Here is a 23,847-nt window from a genome sequence, read left to right as displayed (position 1 = left end):
CGCCCCGAAGCCAGGCTTCGAAGACGATCCGCGCGCGCGCGCGTCAGCCCTCTAGCCCCACCCCTCTCTCGGCTAGCTTCCAACTCACAAGCGCTGCTACTAGGCAATCACACGCGCGGTTACGTAGCAGATCCTCCCACCTGGTGCTTGCCTGAATGTCTGGAGGGCGGGGGGAGAAAGCGTTGGTCGCCATGGTTCCCAAAATGTAGCAGGAGGGAGGGGGAGGAGCTCTCTGAGCTCTTCTAGAAAGGAGGGTGCTGGGAGGCAATGGGAAAGAGAAAGTGTCTGGAAGCGGGCTATGTAGTCGTAGCTCAGGTGTTTGGGGGTTTGGGCCTTGGGCCAGCTACAGAAAGTAAATTAGAGTTCATCAATATACATGAATGTGATACCACAAGTCTTGTACACTATGAACAGAACCAGATAATGTAGGCACAGCCTTCAGGAAAGACGCTCGCACAAAAAGTCCTCCCTAAACCTTAGTTGCTGTTGCTGTAAGCATTATTAGCATAATTGTCTGTAGTGACTCCCTAAGTGCAGGGTTGGTGAATTAGTGATTAAATGCAAATGAAAACAGAAAATTATAGAACTGGCTTGGTAAAGAGCTGTCTTTAGAATTCTTAAAACGTACTTATGTTTTATACAATAACTGGTGTAACAGAGGGCTAGGGTATAGAAGGTCAGAAACTGCATTTCTAAACTACAAGGAATGTATACAGAATGAATGTAAAGTGAAAAAGCTGATAAGAATAGTCCAAATTAAAAATAAGATATTTATTACATGTCCCCACGTGTGCTAGTATAAAGGCATAACTCTAAGATGTTTCAGGTTTGGTTCCAGACCACTGCAATAAAGTGAATATCGCCATAAAGCGAGTCAAATGAATTTTTTGGTTTCCCAATTCATATAAAAGCTATGTTTATACTATACTGTAGTCTAGTAAGTGTGCAATAGTATTATGTCTAAAAAGGACAATGAACATATCTTAATTTAAAAATATTGCTAAAAATTGGGAGGTGCCTGGGTGGCTCAGTCAGTTAAGCGTCTGAGCCTTGGGCTCAGGTCATGATCTCACGGTTTGTGGGTTTGAGGCCCCTGTCAGGCTCTACACTGACAGTGCAGATGGAGCCTGCTTGGGATTCTATCTCTCTCTCTCTTTCTGCCTCTCCCCTCCTCTCCCTCTGTCTCTGCCCCTCCCCTGCTCTAGCTTGCTCTGTCTCTCAAAATAAATAAATAAACATTTAAAAATTGCGAACCATAATCTGGGCTTTCAGTAAGTCATAATCGTTTTGTTGATTGCCTCATTGTTGATGGCTGCTGACTGATCAGGGGTTAATGGTTGCTGAAGGTTGGGGTGGCTGTGACAATTCCTTAAAATAAGACAACAATGAAGTTTGTCCCATTGATTGACTCTTCCCTTTCATGAATGATTTCTCTATAGCATGAGATGTTGTTTGATAGCATTTTACCTAGAGTGGAACTTCTTTCAAAATCAGAGTCAATCCTGTCAAACCCTGCCACTGCTTTATCAACTAAGTTTATGTAATATTCTAATTTTTTAAGTGTTTATTTATTTTTGAGAGAGAGAGTGTGAATGGGGAAAGGCAGAAAGAGAGGGAGACACAGAGTCCGAAGCAGGCTCCAGGCTCTCAGCTGTCAGAACAGAGCCTGATGCGCAACTCCAACTCATCAACCGTGAGATCATGACCTGAGCAGTAGTCGGACACTTAACCGACTGAGCCACCCAGGCACCCCAAGTTTATGTAATATTCTAAATCCTTTGTTGTCATTTTAACAATCTTCACAGCATCTTCACCAGGAGTAGATTCCATCTCGAGAAACCACTTTTGCTCATCCATAAGAAGCAACTCCTCATCCCTGAGAGTTTTATCATGAGACTGCAGCAATTCTATCACATCTTCAGTCTCCTTCAGGCTTCTAATTCTAGTTCTCTTGCTATTTCTACCACATCTGCAGTTACTTTCTCCACTGAAGTCTTGAACCTTCAAATTGTAAAAAACAGAATACTTGTGAAGCTCATAAAGTGAAGTGCAATAAAATGAGGTATGCCTGTACACAGAATGTAGTAATTGTCCTAAAAATACTTTGCAAAGATGGCTATAGGCTTGTTTTGATTATATTAATCCCCTTTTACTATTTCATCACCATTTATTAACTCTTTATGAAGTCCCTACCATGATGCAGGCACTGTTCTAGGCCACTGGGAATAACCGTAGTGAGGATCCTTCAGCCAAGCTTCTTCTCATTGCTTGGGTTGAAAACCCCTGACATTATTTAACCAATTCATTAATTCTACACATATTTCTTGAGTATCTGCCCTGGGCAGGGTACAATCTTGCTATGGAGACCAAAAAACATAATAAGGGGAAAGGGAGTGGATGGGCAAGAGTTAATATTTTATTTAGAATATGAAGATTAGGGAAAGGCTCTTTATGAAAATACAGACTGAACAGAGTGATGACCTACAGGAAGTGATGGAGTAGATGTGTGGATATCTTTGAAAAGTACATTTGAATCAGAGGGAACAGCAAAAGCAGATTCCATAAGACAAGAGGATGCTTGATATTTTCAAGGAAATGCTAAAGCCATCCGCTGGAGTGGAAGGGGGAGGGAGAGAGTGGTAGGAGATGAAGTCAGAGAGGTAGCAGGTCTCTGTGGGCTTTCCTCTGCTTTGAGCAGGAGAGTGACATACTTCAGCTTAAGCCCCACTTCCTTCATGAAGACTCCCATAACTAATTCATTCTAGAATGATCTCTGTCTCTTATTGGTATCACCTGGTATGTGTCACTTATTTAGCATTTATCATCTAATACCTTGTAATTAAAAACAAAACTTCTAATGTATGTAGTTTCTCCCTCTAACTCAGGGTTCCTCAATCTGGACACTTTCGACATTTTGGACCACAGAATTATTTGTTGTGGGGGTGTCTTGTGCACTGGGGGGTGTTTAGCAGCATTCCTGAGCTCTACCCACCTACATGCCTGTAGAACAAATCTCCCTCCCCTGCCAACCAAAAGTATCTCCAGATATGGACAAAGATCCCATGAGGGGTAATATTACCACTGGTTAGGAACCACTAAGTTAACTAGACTGTAAGCCTTTTAAGAGCATAAACTGATTTATTCTTTTTTGTTTTGCATAGTTCTTTCATTACTGTCATGCATAAAAGGCACTCAAATATTTTAAATAAATGAAACTTGTAACTCCTACCACCTTTCCACCAAAGTGAATACACATAAGTATGCCTCTCTATAAACAAATACATTAAACAATCCAGACGTACAAAACACAAAATAATTAAGCTCCCAGAGTACTTTGTTATGTTTGCTGCTGAATCCCCAGTGCCAAAATAAGTATCTAGCATATAGAAGGTGCTCAATAGTATTTGTTAAATGAATAAATGACATTTTGGATTTTTATTGGATTTACTACAAGAGACATTAAATATCAGCCATCTCTATTATTTATCCAGGAGGAATTGTTCAAAATCTTTCATATTTGATCCATTAGCATCCCCCTAAACTGTATACTCAGTAAAGTTTATGCAGAATAGTATTGTATCATCATTTTCTAAGTCCTTCTAGCTAATTCATAAAAGATAAATATTGGCAGTGGTGCTCAGTGTTTCAGTAATTAGTGGCATCAGGAAAAAATAGCACCTATTTTTTTTCTTTTTTTTGCAATACTACACACAATAAATATGCACAGTGACTATGATAACACATTTGGAGTCTTGTATTGTTCTACTGACAATCTGCTGACAGTACATCTCTCTAAGAATTAAGGTACCTACTTGGGTAGTTATCACACCTATGTATAAATGTTCCCTGTTGTGGTATTAGAAGTGTCTGTTTTAGGGTTACTTACACAATAACAAAAAAAGTAAGAGAAATGACTTTTAGAGCCAATAATGGATATCATTTAGGTTATTGATTTTTTTTTTCCCCTCAGATCTGGATGATCTGTTATAGTGCCCTCCAGAGTGTAAAATAATAAAAGCAGGCAAGATAATATTTTATTTTATTAAATGGTGATATTATAAGATATTCAAAACATTTTAAATGCATCATGAAATTAATTTTGGTAGACCACCAAATTTGGTATGCAGATAATAGCCCATTAATTTTTCTTATCTTTAAAACTGGACTAATGAAATAGTCATGGTTGTTGAAAAATTAAATAAGTTCATATGGATAAAGTGCCTAAAGCAGTTTTTGGCACATACCTAGAATTCAATGAATGGTAGCGATTCTTAATATTATTTTAAAAAGAAGATATTGGCATAACATAAAATCATAGAATGCTAGAACTGTAGGAGCCATTAGATAGCCACTAGTTCGGTGTTCTTCAAACTGAGCATTGTGAGGCATTAATGAGGCCATGAAGTCAATTTATTGGGTCACACGCAGCAGTTAAAAACATGAAAAAGAATAGAACAGGGTTGCCTGGGTGACTCAGTCGTTAAGGGTCCTACTCTTGATTTTGGCTCAGGTCATGAGTTCGAGCCCTGCATGGGGCTCTGAGCTGCCAGTGCTGAACATGCTTGGGATCCTTTCTCTCCCTCTCACTCTCTTTTCCTCCCCTGCTTTCAACCTCTCTCTCTCTCTCTCTCTCATTCTCTCTCAAAAATAAATAAATAAACATTAAAAAAGAGAATAGAACAGAAAATGTCAGAGTGTATCACACAAAGTAAGGGTAAGTATTGTTTTGTAAAATTTTTGTTTCAGATTTGTTGGTGTATGTGTATACTGGGTTGTGATGTAAAATGATTTCCTTACCATAGATTGTGGCCAGAAAAGTATAAATACGACTGCTATATAGTACAACCCCCTTTGATTACAAATGACGAAATTGGGGCCCAGAAAAGGGAGCTAACATGATCAAGACCACCCTGTGATAAGTGATGGAGAATTAGAACTGCTAGCCAAGTCTCCTGATTACTAAGCCAATGTCCTTTCCATGACATAAAGTTAGATCCTGGATTAAACACCAACTATATCAAGTTTTTTATTTGAAAAGCCTTTGTTTATTATAATTTTAGTTATTTTTCTTTGAATAACCTTGTTTGATCTTCTCATTAATTTAACCGTCCTTTCATTTATTTGCAATAGGGAGGTTAATCAAAATCATTTCCTGGCCTGAGGCATTGGGCATTGGAGGTACACTTGTCAGTTCATCTAATATGTAAGATTCTGTCAGTGTGGGTAGAGATGTGGGGGAGGAAGAAAAAGAAGTGGCATGACTAGCTGGTGTTAAAGGGATGTGGAGAGTTCGGATGATATCTCAAAGAGTATTTAGGTAAGCTCTCCAAACATCACCACGGTAACCAAAGAGGGCCTGAGGGTGGCTGCTTGGCAACCAGAGCTCTACAACCTCCGGCTCAGCGCTGCCCTTTACCAACATCATTCGTTTTTAAGGCTGATCTTGATGATTTTATTAACCAAATTTCCTCCGCATACAAGGATGAGTCTGCATAGCTTTTAATACCCCCTACCTCATTGGAATCAAGAATGTTCTGTGTTACCTTTCTCTCTGATATCAGAAACGTTTTGATTTGTTGGATATGTGTGTGTATATATATATATATATATATATTTATACACACACACACATATATACTCAAATACACACACACACACACACACAAAGGTCTCTAACACAAGCTTACCGTAACAATGGTTTTAGACTCCTTTTGTCCCTCAGTTACTCAAATATTCATATTTGTTCCCATGCCCTTGCTTATCCTATGTGCATATTAGATGCGCAATTAATAGTTAATTGATGCTCTTCCCCCTTCTCTTCTGTCCTTTCAAATCCTACTATTTTTGTAAAGATTTCGGTGTGTTAGCTTTTCTTCTGAATATCAATATTATGAATCTGTAAGAGACTATTAGAATATGGATTTGATCATTTTTTAAAAAAGTTTAAATGTTTATTTTTGAAAAAGAGAGACAGACACAGAGAGTGAGCAGGGGAGGGGCAGAGAGAGGGAGACACAGAATCCAAAGCAGGCTCCAGGCTCTGAGCATAGAGCCTGATGCGGGGCTCAACCTCAAGAGCCGTGAGATCATGTCCTGAGCCCAAGTCGGACGCTTAACCAACTGAGCCACCCAGGCACCCCTGGATTTGAGTATTTTTAACTAATTAAGTCATTGTTTCCCTGACTGAGAAAGGGGTACTGCCAGCAAACTCCCAGGATTCTACAGATTAATTTATTCCTGCTTATTCTCATTTGTCATATCCAGCATGCTTCAGTGTTTATATTTCTCCTCTCAAGAAATTGTTTGTTGATATGTGTGGCTAAAATTTTGGAAATATGAATACCAGTATGTATACTGGGTTGCCTTACCTGAAATAGGCCTGGGCCAGCAAGTTGGTTCTCAATAGGCTATTTACTTAAAGATGTCCATGCTAATTTATTTTAAAAAACAACAGCTTTATTGAAATATAATTCACAGAAAATATAATTCACTCATTTATTTTTTAAAAAAGTTTATTGATTTATTTTGAGAGAGAGAGTGTGCAAGCAGGGAAGGGGCAGAAAGAGGAGAGAGAGAAGCCCAAGCAGTCTGCGTGGATCCCGACGTGGGGCCTGAACTTATGAACTGCAAGATCATGACCTGACCCAAAATCAAGAGTCGGATGCTCAACCAACTGAGCCACTCAGGCACCCCTGTTCCTCTTTTCTGAGACTGTTTTAAGTATTCTGGGTCCCTTACATTTCCATGGGAATTTTAGGATTAGCTTGTCAATTTCTGCAAAAATGGCAGCTGGAATTTTGAATTGCAGATGTTAGTCCATTTACATTTTTCCATCTTTATTGAGACATAATTGACATATAGCATTGTTTAAGTTTAAGGTGTACAATGTGGTGATTTGATACACATATATACTGTGAAATGATGACAATAAGGTTGTTTAATACAACCTTCATCTCACATAATTACAATTTTTTTGCTGATGTTCTTATGGTGAGACCATTTAAGATTTACTCTCTTAGCAACTTTCAAGTATTCATTAGAGTAATTTTAACTGTAATCATCATGCTACAATTAGATCTTGAGTACTTATTACTCTTATAACTTGAAGTTTGTAGCTTTTGACCAATATCTCCACATTTATCCCACTTCACATCCCCTGGCAACCACCAATCTACTCTGCTTCTATGATTTTGGCTTTTGTTGATTCCACATATAAGTGAGATCATATAATATTTGTCTTTCTCTAACTTATTTCACTTAGCATAATGCTCTCAGGATTTATCTATGTTGTCACAAATGGCAGGATTTCCTTCTTTTTATGGCTAAAATATATATAATATATATTATATATTAATTATATATATAGATACAGATAACATTATCCACATCTATATATATAAATATCTATATATATATCTACATCTATATATTTCATCTATATCTATCTATATATATCTACATCTCTCTCTCTCTATATATATTTATATATATAGATGTAGATAACATTATCTGCATCTATATATTTACATATATAGATGTACAAAGGCCTGTGACCAACATTCTGCATGAAATTTCCCCTTGAGGCATTACCTGACTTTTAACCTGTGCCTGTTCAGGGTGAGAGTCAAAGAAACCAAGCATAAATCAGCTGCTAAAATGATACTAAGCTAAACAGAGTCATAATATCACAGAGTGCTGGGAAGGCAAAAACAGGAATTCAGGAATCTCCAAATACCCTAATAAACAACCTAGGTTTTTAGTTGAGCCCAGGGAAGGTTGCATCATGTGAGTAAGTTTAAACTGGCAATAGACCAGCCAGCCACAACTGTGTTAAGATGATCTATCCCCACTCTATCTGTTGTTTAGAAAAAAATTTTTTTCATCTTATTCTGAGGAGGATATAATCCAGAACCACTACGATTTTCTATGCACAAATAAAAAATTACCTGATATGCTAGGAAACAGGACCAAATGACAAAAAAAAAAAAAAATCAAGAAAACACTCAACAGAAACAAACACATAGGTGATTAAAAAGTTGGAGTAAACAGAATGGCCTTTAAGATAACTATGAATAATATGTTCAATAAATAAAGGAAATAATAGATAATTTTACCAGAGGTATGGACGTTATAAAATAAAGTCAAGTGAAAATTCAGTAATTAAATAATAGAATAACTGAAATTAAGAATTAAATGGATAAATTTAACAAAGATTAAACAGAACAGAAGAAAGGATTAGTGACCAGGATAGTAATAGATCAGTAGACAGTATCCAGACTAAAGTTCAGAAAAACATTGGATAATATGGAAAAAAGAATGAGACAGGGATAAGATGGTGGAAAGGTCTAACATATATGTAGTTGGAATAGGAGAACAAGAGGAAAATAATGCAAAAACAGTATTTGAAGAAATCCTTGTCAAGGATTTTTTTTTTTTTTTACAAATTGAAGAAAAATTTTTTTTTAATCTTTATTTTTGAGAGAGAGATGGGAGTGCAAGTGGGGAGGAATAGAGACAGAGGGAGACACAGAATCCGAAGTAGGCTTCAGGGTCTGAGCTGTCAGCACGAAGCCCAATGCGGGGCTCGGGCTCACCAACTGTGAGATCATGACCTGAGCCAAAGTCAGACACTTAACCAACTGAGCCACCCAGGCGCCCCAAAAACTGAAGAAAGTTTTTAAGCTACATGTTCTAGATGCTATATGAATCTAAAGCAGAATAATGACTGCAGCAGGCGGATTCATTTCATTTGATTTCATCCCCCAAAATGTCCACATCCGAATCCTCAGAACTACATATATGTTATATTACATGGTAGAAGGGAATTAAAGTTGTAGATGAAATTAATATTTTTAATCAACTGAATTTAAGATAAGAAGAGTATCTTGGATCCTGGTGGGCCCTTAAAAGTGGAAGAGGAAGGCAGCAGTGAAAGATGTGGAATGAGGGCTTGACCATTCATTGCTGGTTTTAAACATGGAGGAGGGGGTCATGAGCCAAGGAATGCAGGTGACCTCTAGAATTTAGAAATGGCCCTCAGCTTCCAGGCTGCAAGAATAATGTGTCCTCAGTCCTATAAGCATAAGGAATTGAATTCTGTCAAAAGCTTTAACAAGTAAAATAATGGATTTTCCTCTAGAGCCTCCAGAATGAAACTCATCCCTGCTCACATCTTTAACCATTCAGACACATACTGGACTTCTGACCTACAGAACTATAAGACAACATATTTGTGTTGTTTTAAGTCACTACATTTATAGTAATTCTTTATGGCAACAATATAAAAATAATATAGTGAGAAAGAAAACCAGAAATAGGTACATTGAAGTAAAACTGATGGATACCAGAAACAAAAAGAAAAATTTTAAAGTAATTAGAGAACAAAGACACATCATCTTTGCAAGAGCAACAATAATCTTGACAACTGAATTTTCAAAAGAAATAATGAAAGAAGAAAATGACCTGACACCTGCAAAGTGCTGAGCAAAATATGTTCCAACCAGGAAAAAATTCTTTCAAAATGAAGGTGAATCAGAAAGGTTTAAGAGAAACAAAAATTGAGGGAATTTATAACTACAAGACATGCACTAAAAGAAATACTAAAGGGGGTTGTTTATGCATAAGGAAAATGATCCCAAATGGAAACAATTAATTTAAGAAAAAATGAAGAACACTAAAATGAGTTAATACAGGTAAATCTACGTAAATATTGTCCATTCAAAAGAGCAATAGTATCTTTTGGAGTTTAAAATGTATGCGCAATTAAAATACATGATAATAGCACAAAAGATGGGAGAGTATAAATGAAGTGTTATAAGGTTCTTACCTTTTCTGAAAAGTGGTAAGAGCACTATGTTAGGGTAGATTTTCATAAGCCAAGAAGGATGTTGTAATTGTGAGAAATGAAACTATTAATAAAAAAAATACCACAGACAAGTTACAAGAGTGTTAAAAATGAAATAATAAACAACTTGGTTAATGCAAAATAAAGCAGTAAAGAAAAAAAAACAGGCTAAAGAAAAGAGGGCAAATAGAAAACAAATAGTAAAATGGTAGATTAAAACCCAAATTTCCCAGTAAATCACATTTATATTTAATAGTCCATTAATAGAGTAAATAGTCCAATTAAAAAATAAAGATTGTAGGGCACCTGGGTGACTCAGTTGGTTAAGCATCTGACTCTTGATTTTGGCTCAGGTCATGATCTCACAGTTGTGAGATCAAACCCTGTGTGAGGCTCCACTGACATGGAGCCTGCTTAAGATTCTCTCTCTCCCTTTCCCTCAGCCCTTCCCACACTGCCTCTCTCTCAAAATAAATAAATAAACATTTAAAAAACCCACAAAAATTGTTAAACTGGATAAAAACAAACTACAACTATGTGCAACTTACAACAGACACACCTTACTTAAAGAAGATAGAAAGTTTGAAAGTGAATGTTGAAAAAGATACACCATGCAAATGTGAATCAAAATAAAGCAGCTATAATTATACTAATATAAGGCAAATTAGACTTTAAGGTAAAAAGTATTATGAGAGATATTAGACATATCGCAATGATTAAAGGATCAATTCAACAACAAATTATAAAAAACAAAATAAAATAACTCCAAAATATATTAAGTGAAAGCTGACATAACTCCATACATAAACAGATAAATCTACAAACAAATGTGGAGATTTTAGCACACCTTCTCCAATAAAATGATAGAATAAGCAGACAAAACAAAGGTATGGGTATAGAAGCAAAAATAAGACTAACAAATATGTTCTAACATATTTAGAACGTTGTATGAAGTAAATGTAGAAGACACACTCTTTTCATATTGTTTCTGGACTATTTATCAAAACTGACCATATGCTGAGCCACAGAGCAATTCTCAACACATTTTGAGTGGCTGGAATCAGAGTATGTTCTCTGACCACAGTGGGTGCAATTAAGGTAGAAATCAATAACAAAAAGACTAGAAATCTCCAAATACTGAAAAATTAAGTAATACATTACATGACATTACAACTTGTCCAATGCATCTATAGCAGTGCTTAGAGCTTTATAGCCTTATGTGAATATATTAGAAAAGATGAAAGGCTAAAAATCAATGATATAAACATCCACCTCAAAAAGATTAAAAAATAACAAATTAAACTTCAAGAAAGGAGGAGAAAGATGGTAAGAGCAGAAAACAAAAAAATAGAAAACAGACAATAGAGAAGATTAACAAAGCCAAAAGTTGGCTCTTTGAAAAGACTAATGAAATTGATAAATCTGTAGCGATACTTATAAGAAAAACGTAAAATATAAATTATAAGTATCAGTCAGGAAACAAGGAACATTGGTATAGAATCTATAGATATTGTAAAGACAAGAAGATATTATGAACAATAAATTTGATGTTTTGCATAAAATGCACACGTTATGTAAAAAATGCAGCTTACTAAAACTGATTTCAATTAGATATATAAAATTCAAATAATCTTATACATATTAAAGAGGTTGGTTCCACAATTAAATATATTCCCACAAAGAAAATACCAGATCAAGATGGATTTGCAGTAAATTCTCACTAATATTTAAGGCAAAAATAACATGAATGTTACTTAAACTCCTCCAGAAATTAAAAAAAGAGTGAATGACACATTTCCTTACATGTTTTATGAGGCCATTATAATAATAATAATTCAATCATAATAATTCAGTTAAGTGTCAGACTCTCAGTTTTGGCTCAGATCATGATCTCACGGTTTTGTGAGTTGGAGCCCCGCATCAGGCTCTGTGCTGACAATGTGGAACCTGCTTGGGATTCTCTCTCTCCTTCTCTCTCCATCTCTGCTCATGCTGTCTACATCTCTCTCAAAATAAATAAATAAACTTAAAAAAATAAAGAAAGAGAACTGGATCTTACAAAGATTGAAGAGGAAGAAATAAGTCTTTCATTATTTATAGATGACATGGCTGTGTGTGTGGAAATTCTAAAAGTATTTACAAAAAAACTTACTAGAATTAATAAATAAATTTAGCAAGTTTGCCAGATATAAGGTCACTGTATGTATTGGTCAGAGTTCTCCAGAAAAACAGAACCAATAGGATATATTTAGGAAAGGATTTATTATGACGAATTGGCTTACACAATTAGGGAGGTTGTGAAGTTCCACAATTTGCCATCTGCAGGCTGGAGATCCAGGAGAGCCAGTGGTGTAATTCAGTCAGTCTGAAGGCCTGAGAATGAGGATCGAGGCCAGCAGGAAAAGATTGATATCCTGGCTCAAGCAATCAGGTAGGAAGGGCTCAATTCTTCCTTTACCTTTTTGTTTTATTCAGCCCCTCCACAGATAGGATGATGCCAATCCACACTATAGAGGGCAAACTACTTTTTTGGTCCACCTATTCAAATACTAATTTCATCCAGAAACACCCTCACAGACACACCCAGAAATAATGTTTAGTGAAATATCTAAGCACACGTTGATCTAGTCAACTTAACACATAAAATTAACCATTATAATATACAAAAATGATTTGTATTTCTATACATTAATGACAAGCAGAAAATAAAATGAAAAATAATGCCATTGGCATTATTTTAAAAAATTATCAAATATTGAGGGATAAAATTAACAGAAGACTGCAATACTTCTACAAAGAAAAGTACAAAAACATTGAGAGAAATTAACATAGACCTAAATAAAAAGAGAATTGTACACTGGCCACCAATTAGAAAACTCTATATTTTAAAGATGTTTATTTTCTATAACTCAATTTCCAATACAAACTAATAATCCCAGTAGGCTTTTTAAAATGGAAATTGACAAGTGGATTCTAAAATGTACATAGAATTGCAAATGGCAATAACAGCAATTAAAATCTTGTAGAAAAACAAAATTTGATGATTTACAGAAATCAAATTACTTTACAAAGCTATAACAATTTAACCAATGTGTGATTTTTGCAAATATAGAAAAACTGAACAATGGTAGAGTCTGAAAAGAGATCTATACGTATACTGTCATTTATGATAAAAATAATCCATTATAATGCAACAGGGGAGAAAATGGTCCTTTTGGTAAGTGGCTCTGGATTACCTGGGTTAGCCAATAAATCCAAATAATCCCTTGCATTGATTTCAAACTATATGCAAAATTCAATTCCAAATGGATCATAGATTAAAAGTGGAAGGTGAAACAAATGAAAGTTATTGAAGATAACATAGGATAATGTCTTAATGACCTTGATATACTCAAGCATTCCTTAGCAAGGACACAAAAAGCACTAACCCTAAACAAAAAAAAATAAATTCCACTTTATTAAAATTAAGATGTTATTAAGAGAGTGAAAGGCAGGTCACAGAATGGGAGAAAATATTTTCAATACCTGTATCTGAGAAAGGACTTAGATTCAGAATTATACAGAACTACAAATCAATAAGGATAAGGGCAACCCAATTGTTTTTTTTTTTTCATTTTAAACACGGAGTTTATTTAAACAACAAGACATTTTACTTGAAAGGAAAGCTATCTAGGATTCAGTTTTATCCCTACATAAAGACAGATTGCCCTATATGTAACAGCTATGTACAAAAAATTATAAACTTAGTTTTTCAATGATAAATGAAAAACACTAAAATTCTCCAATCTAACAAGGTATGCAAGGGTTTTTATGTTGCTCTTTGTTTTGTTAAGCAGTGAGAGCAAAACAACGTACTGGAATATAAAGAGCTGAATGAACACGCCACTAGTGGAGAAAAGGGGCATTTTCACAGAAATGGGGTATTTGCCCTTCCCATCTCCATTTGATGTCAATAAAAACATACTATTGGCAAATTAGTTAAAAAAATGCAATATGCTTGTGCACATACACAGTTACTTTTATGTCCAGTAAATGAACAGGGAAGGGGAAAATGAAATACTAGAGAAAACTATACCGTAGTAGTCAGGCTGTGGTGGAACCAAACTGCGGTTTTCTAATTGAGAATGTCTTCTTGATCTGGAAGGACAGAATTCTGGGGTAAAGTAGCAGGTTCCATTATTAGTAGACACCTCCTGTCTGCTGCTGGAACACATCAATTGTATCTTCATCCTCCATTTCCAACTGTGCAGGTGTGTCTGTTTCATTGATTGGCTGCCCATCAAATAGAAACCTGATCTGCCTCATTGACAGACCCTGTCGTTCACAATAGGCTTTCATTAGTTTTCTAAGTGGCGTATGCCTCTTAATCTTAAACTGTACCACAGAATCATCCTGCCCTGCCACCTTCAAATTAATATGGTCATTGCTCTTAGTCTTGACACCTTCCTTGGGCTTTTTGTCAGCCATGGCGAGCGCTGGAGTCTCCTCAGCTGTGGCTTCACAAAAAAGGTATCAGGTCCACACCCAATGAGCACACAAGCAGTACTGGGAGCGGCAGAAGGAAGAGGCAACCCAAGTATTTTTACTGACAAATCTGGAACAGCTGCATCAAAAACACAATATCCAAATGGTCAGTAAGACAATAAATAGACACTCAATTTTGTTATCAAGTAAAGGCAACTTAAAATAACAATCAGAGAATACTCTACATCCATTGAAGAGTGCTAAAATTTAAAAAATAGAACCTGTCCTACATTGCTGGTGGGAACATAAATTGATAGAATTACTTTGGAACACTGATGGGCTATAAATATTACGGTTTATCCTATTACCCAGTAATTCCAGTCAGGTATATATACACAACAGAAATGCCTATATATGTGACCCAAAATAAAAGTATGAGAGTGTTCATGGCAACATTATTTGTAGTAAATAATGAAAATAGTAAACAACCTAAATGCTTATCAACAATAGAGTGAACGAGTGATGTTATATATTCATCCAATAAAATTGTAGCAGCAATGGAAAGGAATGAAGTACTATTACAAACAACATGGATACATTTCACAAATATAATATTGAACAAGATAACTTAGATACAAAAGGATATACATGTATGATTCTATTTATGAAAAGTTCAAAAATAGGCAAAACTCATCTATGGTTTTAGAAGTCAAAATAGTGGTTTACATTGCGGAGTAATGACTGAGAGGGACATGGAGGAAGCTCTGGGGTGCACATGCTGTTTTATATCTTGCCCTTGGTGTTGGTTCCATGGGTGTGTTTATTTTGTAAACAAAAATATCAAGCTGTACACTGAAATGCATATACTTTACTGTATGTATGTTGTATTTCAATAAAAATATTTACAAAAAACCTGATGACATCCAGAGCTGGAAAGGATGGGTGGAAATAGATACTCTTGCACATTTTTTTTTTAATTTTTTTAACGTTTATTTATTTTTGAGACAGAGAGAGACAGAGCATGAACAGGGGAGGGGCAGAGAGAGAGGGAGACACAGAATCTGAAACAGGCTCCAGGCTCTGAGCTGTCAGCCCAGAGCCCGACGCGGGGCTCAAACCCACGGACCGCGAGATCATGACCTGAGCCGAAGTCGGCCGCTTAACCGACTGAGCCACCCAGGTGCCCCAACTCTTGCACATTTTTATTGAAAGTTGATTGCTACATCCCTTTTGAACATTGGAAGTTATATTTAGGGAAATTTCAAATATGCCTGTCATTGACCAAGAAATTTCACTTCTGGAAATTTATCTAAGTAGTCAATATGATTGTTTGCTTACGATTTCTGATTCTCACTCTATGTATGTGGTTGGACTGTCCTCAACTTCCTTAGATTTAGGCACTGCCATAGACTGTGGCCAAAGAAATGTGAGTGGAAGTGACATTCCCACAAACAAAATAGAAATGACCAATGGTTACATAAAAACCAAACAGCCCTCCTCTGCGTCCCCCCCCCAAATTCCCCAACCTCTTTGACAATTAACTAAATCCAAATGTTAATAATAATAATAATAATAATAAAGGGATTTCATTTTTACCTATTTGGATATGCAAATTAGAAAAAGAAAGACCTAGCACAATGTTGCAATGGGGCAAGAAACTGAACACTGTTGGGCTCATGCCCAAGGTCACACAGGTGGAAAGTGGGGAAGCCCAAATCAGAACCCATGTCTATCTATATTCACAGCAGGTGGGCCTGCTCTTCCTATCACTCATTACTCACTCCTGGTCTACCATCTTTGTGATAGAATCTTTGATGGTAGCCCTAACCATGCTACAAATTGTGTCATGAGCTACATTTCAAATCACTAATTCTTACACTACCTCTAAATCTGTTTCAAAAGTAGAAATTACAAATGTGTTGCAGCTATAACTGCAGCTTGCATTGCTAGTTGGCAAGAAATCAGACTCTGAACCACCAGTCAACTAAACCACCATGTCTATAATGCAGTCTTTTTGGATTCAGGGACAGTTTCTCACCATAAATGAAAAATAAGTAGAGAGTTGTGACATGATGGGGTCAGTTTTTATGGCGTCAGGTTTTAGTGCCATTTCCCCCCAAAAAGGAATAATTTAACCATGCTATTTTTGAATTTGATCCTTTAATATAATTTGATATCACTCCATATCACTTCAAGGATTTTGACTTCAATCATTGTATTAGGCTACTTTAGTGTTCCGTTGTATGTATGTGTATATGTATATAGCTAAATACTTCATACAGTATCATAACCATTAAGAAAAAAATTTAATATCTTCTTTCTCTCTTCCTCATTCTTTCTTTCTCCCCTCCCCTCCATGGTCTCTCTTCTCAGAATGCATAGAAATACTGATAAATAGCAGCTGTTGACCAGATCTAGTCATCTACATAGGTAGATGACAAGGAAGACCCTGCAGGGCAGTTAGGCAACTGGAGACAAAAGATGTATAGGCTGCACTGCTCACCCATGGAAAATTCCATTAACTAAAGATAAGGATGTATGTGTATGTGTTCATGTGGGAGAAGATGTGGTGTGTCTAACGAAATGGGATACATCATTTTCAGTTCCTTTTACTCTAATTATAACACTGTGATCTGAAGAGAGACAAGAGAAATGCACTCCAAGCAGTCAGACAACTCTTGATATCAAGTACTTTTGCAGCACTGTATAACCAAATCAGCCCTATGGAAAATTCCATCTTCACCTAAGGATAAGGCTGTGTGTGTGTGTGTGTGTGTGTGTGTGTAACAAAATGTCAGAGGCCATTTTCAGCTTTATAAAAGATGCTGAAAATTACAAAGAATGAAATATATATAATTAGTAATACTATTAGCCAGAAACATTTGGTATTAATATTTAGTTCTAGGGGCACCTGGGTGGCTCAGTTAAGCATCTGACTTTGGCTCAGATCATGATCTCACGGTGTGTGAGTTTGAGCCCCACATCGGGCTCTGTGCTGACAGCTCCAAGCCTGGAGCCTGCTTAGGATTCTGTGTCTCCCTGACTCTCTCTCCCTGGGTCCCTCCCCTGCTTGCTCTCTGTCTTTCTCTAAAATAAACATTAAAAAATATTTAGTTCTATAAACTTCCACATTTCTATTCTATTGCTGTGGCTTGAATTGTATCCCCCTAACAGATATGTTGAAGTCCTAATACCTGTTACCTGTGAATGTGACCTTATGTAGAAATAGACCCTTAGTGATATAATCAAGTTGAGATCATACTGATTTAGGATCCTAATCCAGTATGACTGGTGTCCTTATAAGGAGACGAGAGATATACAGACAGAAAGAGAGAAATGCCATGGGAAGACACAGACACAAAGGGGAGAAGGCCATTTGAAGACAGAGGCAGAGATTGGAATGATATATTTACAAGCCAAGGAATGCTAATAGTTGCCAGTAACTACCAGACGTTAGAAAAAGCAAGGAAGAATTCCTCCCCTACAGCTCTCAGAGAGAGCATGGACCTGCTGACACCTTGATTTTTCACTTCTAGCCTTCATAACTGTGAATAAATTTCTCTTGGTTCAACCCACCTAGTTTGTGATATTTTGTTGTGGCAGTTCTAGGAACTAATATACTGTTGATACATTTTAAATAAACTATTTGAAAATAATTGGAAAAAACCTCCACAGTATATTTAGTATACTTCCATGCTCATACTGTCTATATCATTACTTTGTTAATTGGTTGCAGAAGGAATAATTTCTGCATATCTTCAAATTTTTAATTTCATTTATTTTTCTGAGTATGTAGGTAGTATATGTTTTAGATAAACAAATAGCAGGATAAATCTGTAAAATAATATTTAATTGCCCTGTGACCCCATTCCTAGGCCCCTTTCCAAGATATCTATAAATAATTTTGTTATATATTACTCCAGATATTTTTCACTTCAGATTCAGTACCAAGAGAAATGTAAGTCTCATTTCCTCTTTCTCTCTGTCACTGTGAGATGCGTATGTTTTATTGGTATAGGATATAAGAATAAGAATGCTTATATTTTTATTGAAGTGTAGTTAATATACAATATTATGTTAGCTTCAGGTGGACAACATAGAGTTTTAACATCTCTGTACATTACAAAATGGTTACAATAAATCTAGCTATCATCTGTCACCATACAAAATTGTCACAGTATTATTAGCTATATTCCCTATGCTGTAAATTACATCCCCATGTCTTATTTGTTTTATAACTGGAAGTTTATACTGTTTAATCCCCTTCCTCTATTTTGTCCAACTCCTACCACCTCCTCTTTGGCAACCACCAGATTGTTCTCTGTATCTAGGAGTCTATTTCTGTTTTGTTGGTTCATTTGTTTTGTCTTTTAGATTCCACATATAAGTAAAATCATATGGTATTTGTCTTTCTTTCACTTATTTAACTTAGCATAATATCCTCTAGGTCCATCCATATTGCTGCAAATGGTAATATTTCATTTTTTTATGACTGAGTCATATTCCATTGTATATACATACCACATCTTCTTTAGCCATTCATCCACCGATTGTCACTTAGGTTGCTTCTGTATCTTGGCTATTGTAAATAATGCTGCAATGAACATAGGATTCCACATATCTTTTTAAATTAATGTTTTAGTTTTCTTCAGATAAATACCCAAAAGTGGAATTGCTGGATAGTATAAGAATGCTTAGCAAAGCATTGTCTATAATGGCAAAATATTGGAAGGTAATATCCACCAATGGGTGGAAGCTTGAACCAATTGTTGTATATTTGTAATAGAACATTTTCTTCAGCTATCAGAGAAAGAATAAGTTACATCTAGATTAATGACATGGAGAGATATTCATGATATGCCAAGTAAAATACATACACACACATAGAATATTGATAAAAGTATGGAATAATACATAGTAGATTTCTGAAGTTTGGAAGTGAGGAAGGAAAAGGTGTCTATATGTGAAATTATATGTTTTGTATTGTTTTATTCCAGTGTTTTTAGTGAACACATGCTAATTTTATAATTCTTGAAGTACATTTGATCATAGTTTGAAAAAAATATAAAAATTTGAAAACTTTTATTTAATATGAATATATCAATTGAAGAAGATATTATCATTTATTATAAACTTAAAACTTCTAATAACCTTAGTACCTAAAAGTAAAAAAAAAATAACATATTGTATAAACTCTGATTATTTAGTGCCATGAACATAGAAAATATGTTTAACTTATGAGTCATTTCACAGAAAAATCTCTATTTGTAATATATACTTATTTCCTTAGAAGGGCCAAAACATCATTCCAGTAATATGAATTATGAAATTTTATTTATTCAAAAATCCTCATTGATGACAGATAAAGGTTGGATAAAATTACTTAGGAGGTGTTGTAATAGCATTTGCAGAAGCCAGATAAAAAGGATGTTACAAACAGCTCTTTTGAGAGGCTTTTCAGGGTCATTTACTTGCTTCTGCGATGTGTTTCCTTTTCAAATTTCTATTTCACCATGTAATTTTGGAGTAGCTCCTGATTATAGTAAATGACCATTGTTCCACAAAATTTGATATCTTAGCAAAATGAAATAGCCTCTGTCACATTAATTTTCTTCTTGTCAACACACTGTTATCATCATGGTCTTCACTCTAATTTATTGTGGGGGGTATAACAGTGTCAGTATTTTCCCAGTCTGCTAAAGACTGGTAAATGACTGAGAACTGTTATAGTGTGTATATTACAAGTGGTGCTGCCATGATGTCCCAGAAATTATCTGCAGCAGATTTTACTGGTCATGATCACAGTTTAGTGGATCACAATGTCTGTATGCACCATGCATTAAATAGAATAATAAATTGAATGCTTCCTGTGTGCCAGGAACTGTGTTAAGCAATGCACAAGCATAATACCATTTAAAATAAATGATTATCCAACTAGACAGGTATTATCTGTACTTTAACCAAAGCTCAGGGTTTAAGCCATTTGTTAGGTAGCAAATATCAAAACTAGGGCTTGAATTTAAGGCTTATGAACTTCAGCTGCTATAAGCTGTATTATTTCCAATAGTATCTGAGATATACATTACTGAAGTTCAACAGTACCTGGTTCTCCTCCATTTTATGCACCTCAGGAGGGTATATTTCCTAGTCCTCTTGTATTTAGGGCCATCTAACTAGTTCTAGACAACAGGCTATAAACAGAAATTATATTTTTTGTTTTCAGGTAGAAATATTTAATTGCTAAGATGTTCATCATCACTTACTATCAGGGAAATGCAAATCAAAACTACATTGAGATATTACCTCACACCTGTCAGAATGGCTAAAATCAACAAAACAAGAAACAACAGGTATTGGCAAGGAGGTGGAGAAAAGGAACACTCATGTACTATTGGTCAGATTGCAAACTGGTACAGCCACTGTGGAAAACAGTACCGGGCTTCCTCAAAAAGTTAAATAGAACTACCCTATGATCCAGCAATCACACTACTGGGTATTTACCCAAAGAATATGAAAACACTAATTCATAGTGATACATGCACTATGTTTATAACAGCATTATCTACAATAGCCAAATTATGGAAGGTGAACAAGTGTCAATCAATTGACACATGGATAAAGAAGAGGTGGAATACACACACACACACACACACACACACACACACACAGGAATATTATTCAGCCATAAAAAAGAAGGAAATCTTGCCATCACAACAACATAGATGGAGCTAGAGATTGTAATGCTAAGTGAAATAAGTCAGTCAAAGAAAGACAAATACCATGTGATTTCACACGTATGTAGAACTTGAGAAACAAAACAAATGAACAAAGGGAAAGAGAGAGAGAGAAATCAAGAAACATACTGTTCAATATAGAGAATGGACTGATGGTTATCAGAGGGGAGGGGATGGGGAGATGGGTTAAATAGGTGATGGGAATTAAGGAAGACGCTTGTCATAATGAGCACAGGGTGAAGTATGGAGTTGTTGAATCACAATGTTGTACACCTGAAACTAATATAACACTGCATATGTTGACTAACTGGAATTAAAATAAAAAACTTAAAAAAATAAATATTTAATTGCTAATGTGCAACTCTCTTGCCACCTCTCTTCTCTAGTTGCAGCAACTTGAGGAGACATTGTGTTGAGATGCTAGAGCTTCAAGTTTAAAGTAGCTTGATTATTCAGTCACCATATAGAGGGAAGATATTCTGGAGAGTTGCCTAAATTCACAGTGATGTAATTTCTGCAAGTCAGAAGCATGCTTTTGTTGTGTTAAACTACTGAGATTGTAGAACTGTTTGTTACTATAGCCTAGCTTAACCCACCTGATTAATAAAGAAGCTGGTATTAAAAGTGCAGTATTGATATAATGAAAACCTGAAGTGTGACATCGGCTAAGTGGTTTTGTGGTAGGAGTTTTCAGTGGTGAAAATTTGGTGAAATTATAACTTATAATAGACTTAGCACATATGATTGAGGAGTTTGAAGGTATAAGGGAAGCGTTTGGAAAACAATGCTAGTAGGGAAATATTATAGGGGAAGAGGCTAGAAAAAAATGTAAGTACTGTTTATAGTAGTGATAGTATTTGTTGATTGCTGCTGGTTTGACTGGTATGATGGCTCATTTTATGTATCAACTGGACTGGGCTAAGGGATGCCCACTTAGCTGGTAAAACATTTTTTCTGGGTGTGTCTGTGAGGAAGTCTCCAGAAGAGATCAGCATTTGAATCAGTACACTGAGTAAATATTGCCCTCACCAATGTGGGTGGGAATCCATCAATCTGTTGAGGGCCTGAATGGAACGAAAAGGTGAAGAAAGGGTAATTCATTCTCTCTGCTTAGGCTGAGAGACAGCCTTTTCTCCTGTCCATGTATATCAGCCCACCTCGTTCTTGGGCTTTCAGATTCAGACTGGGAATTGCACCATCAGCCCCCGATTCTTAGGCCTTCAGACGCAGACTGAATTACACCACTGATTTTCCTGTTATTCCTGCTTGCAGATGGCAGACTGAGGGACTTCTTGGCCTTCATAACAGCATGAGACAAGTCCTATAATAAGTCTCCTTTTATATATATCTATAAATGCCCTATTGGCTTTGTTTCCCTGGTGAGCCTAGATTAGTATAATTGGCAAGAATAGTACAGGTAAGAGGTGAACTCAGTAAAGAATTAGGTGATTTGCAAACAGAAATAAAGGGGAATAGAAAGTGTATGAATTTCAGATATTTTATGGTTGGAAAACTCAACTGGGTTTCAATGTCAAACTGTAAAGAAAAAAAGATTGAGAAAGCTTGTGATGGGCAATACCCATTAAGCGGTTTCAAATTATTAAAATGTACTGGGGGAAAATTAGACTAATAGTGTGACACCCTATAAAACTTTTCAAATAAATAAAATACTTAGGGTAAACATTATCTTAACGAGGTGGTCTTTTCACAGAAGACTGACAACCTCAAGTTAATCCACATTAAAGAAACATGGAGATATGGGGGCAAGAAAGAAAAACATAAGCTATAGTAAATTGGAGAACTATGCCTGCAAAAGAAGTATGGGTGTAGTTACTGGTACACGTTGCTGACTGAAACGAAAGCTAAAGTTTTGAGACAATTGAACTGTTAAACAAATAATAATCCTGAAAGAAGAAAGCCTGTGAAAAAGACTTAAACCAATCCTTGGACCTCCAGCATTAAAACAGTCTAGGCCATCAAACTCAATTTAGGCCTTATGAATTAAAACAATCATTAGGCTACCAAAATTCTACAGACAAGAAGGCGGCTGAAGAAGATGCATACCCCGCAAGGAAGACATCTTCCATAATGCTCACTTCAGATATAAAGGAGGAATAGAAAAGGAAGGTGAGGATGAATCATGCAGCCACAGAGAACAATTAACACAAAAACTGATACAGAGAAAAGAATCATGGCCTAATGAAGGAACACCCCCATTCTCCTGGGTAAGAGATATTCACAATACCTGCTATATATGTGTGACTTCTTTTTGTCTCCCATTACTTGTCTCTGCCAAGGAGAGTATTTAGAATGGTTATCCTCTCCTTGTTCCACAGTTGTATATTAGGGTCAGGTAGAGGGCAGAAGACTTGACCTTTTAATTCATAGGTCTCAGGAGTAAGGGGAGCCACAGCTTGACCTGATGGAAGGAATACTGCAAATCATCTGTAGATTCTGGGCTTTCAAAATATGCCTGAATGGGATTTGTAGTGTCTTCCTTGGAGAGGAGGTAAGTATGTTTTCCCCGTGGAAATAAGAATGAAGCAAATATTTGGTAGAGTGTGATGCAGATTATTAGTGCTTACCAATATCAATTTCTCCTCTACCTCTTGGGCATACAGAAGATCATATTTATCATCTTTTTGAATGTAAATAGGGCCATAAATAAATTTCAAAATAAATGTAGTAGATATTGTAGATTGTCCATTCTACCCTTCTAACTGCAATTAGAGCTCTGACAGTGAATTAGATTCTACTAATTAGATAGACTTGTTGGATTATTTGTGAGGTAGGAGTGAGGCTAGT

At 35.9% G+C, this 23,847-nt stretch overlaps 1 protein-coding gene across 4 annotated transcripts in view; it reads right to left on the bottom strand.

The window, feature by feature from the left end:
- Positions 1 to 12,089: 12,089 nt before the first annotated feature.
- LOC131502264 (small ubiquitin-related modifier 2-like) overlaps positions 12,090 to 23,847 on the bottom strand; it is a 165,616-nt gene continuing 153,858 nt past the window's right edge. For all 4 annotated transcript variants that reach the window (XM_058712945.1, XM_058712942.1, XM_058712946.1 and 1 more), the window contains one exon: positions 12,090 to 14,447. In XM_058712945.1, coding sequence (XP_058568928.1) covers positions 14,024 to 14,311 — 288 coding nt within the window. In that variant the 5' untranslated portion in view covers positions 14,312 to 14,447 and the 3' untranslated portion in view covers positions 12,090 to 14,023. The remainder of the gene's footprint in view (positions 14,448 to 23,847) is intronic.

This window comes from Neofelis nebulosa, chromosome X (genome assembly GCF_028018385.1).
Source record: "Neofelis nebulosa isolate mNeoNeb1 chromosome X, mNeoNeb1.pri, whole genome shotgun sequence".
Taxonomy (NCBI): Eukaryota; Metazoa; Chordata; class Mammalia; order Carnivora; family Felidae; genus Neofelis; species Neofelis nebulosa.
This window is presented reverse-complemented; position numbering and strand designations above follow the sequence as displayed.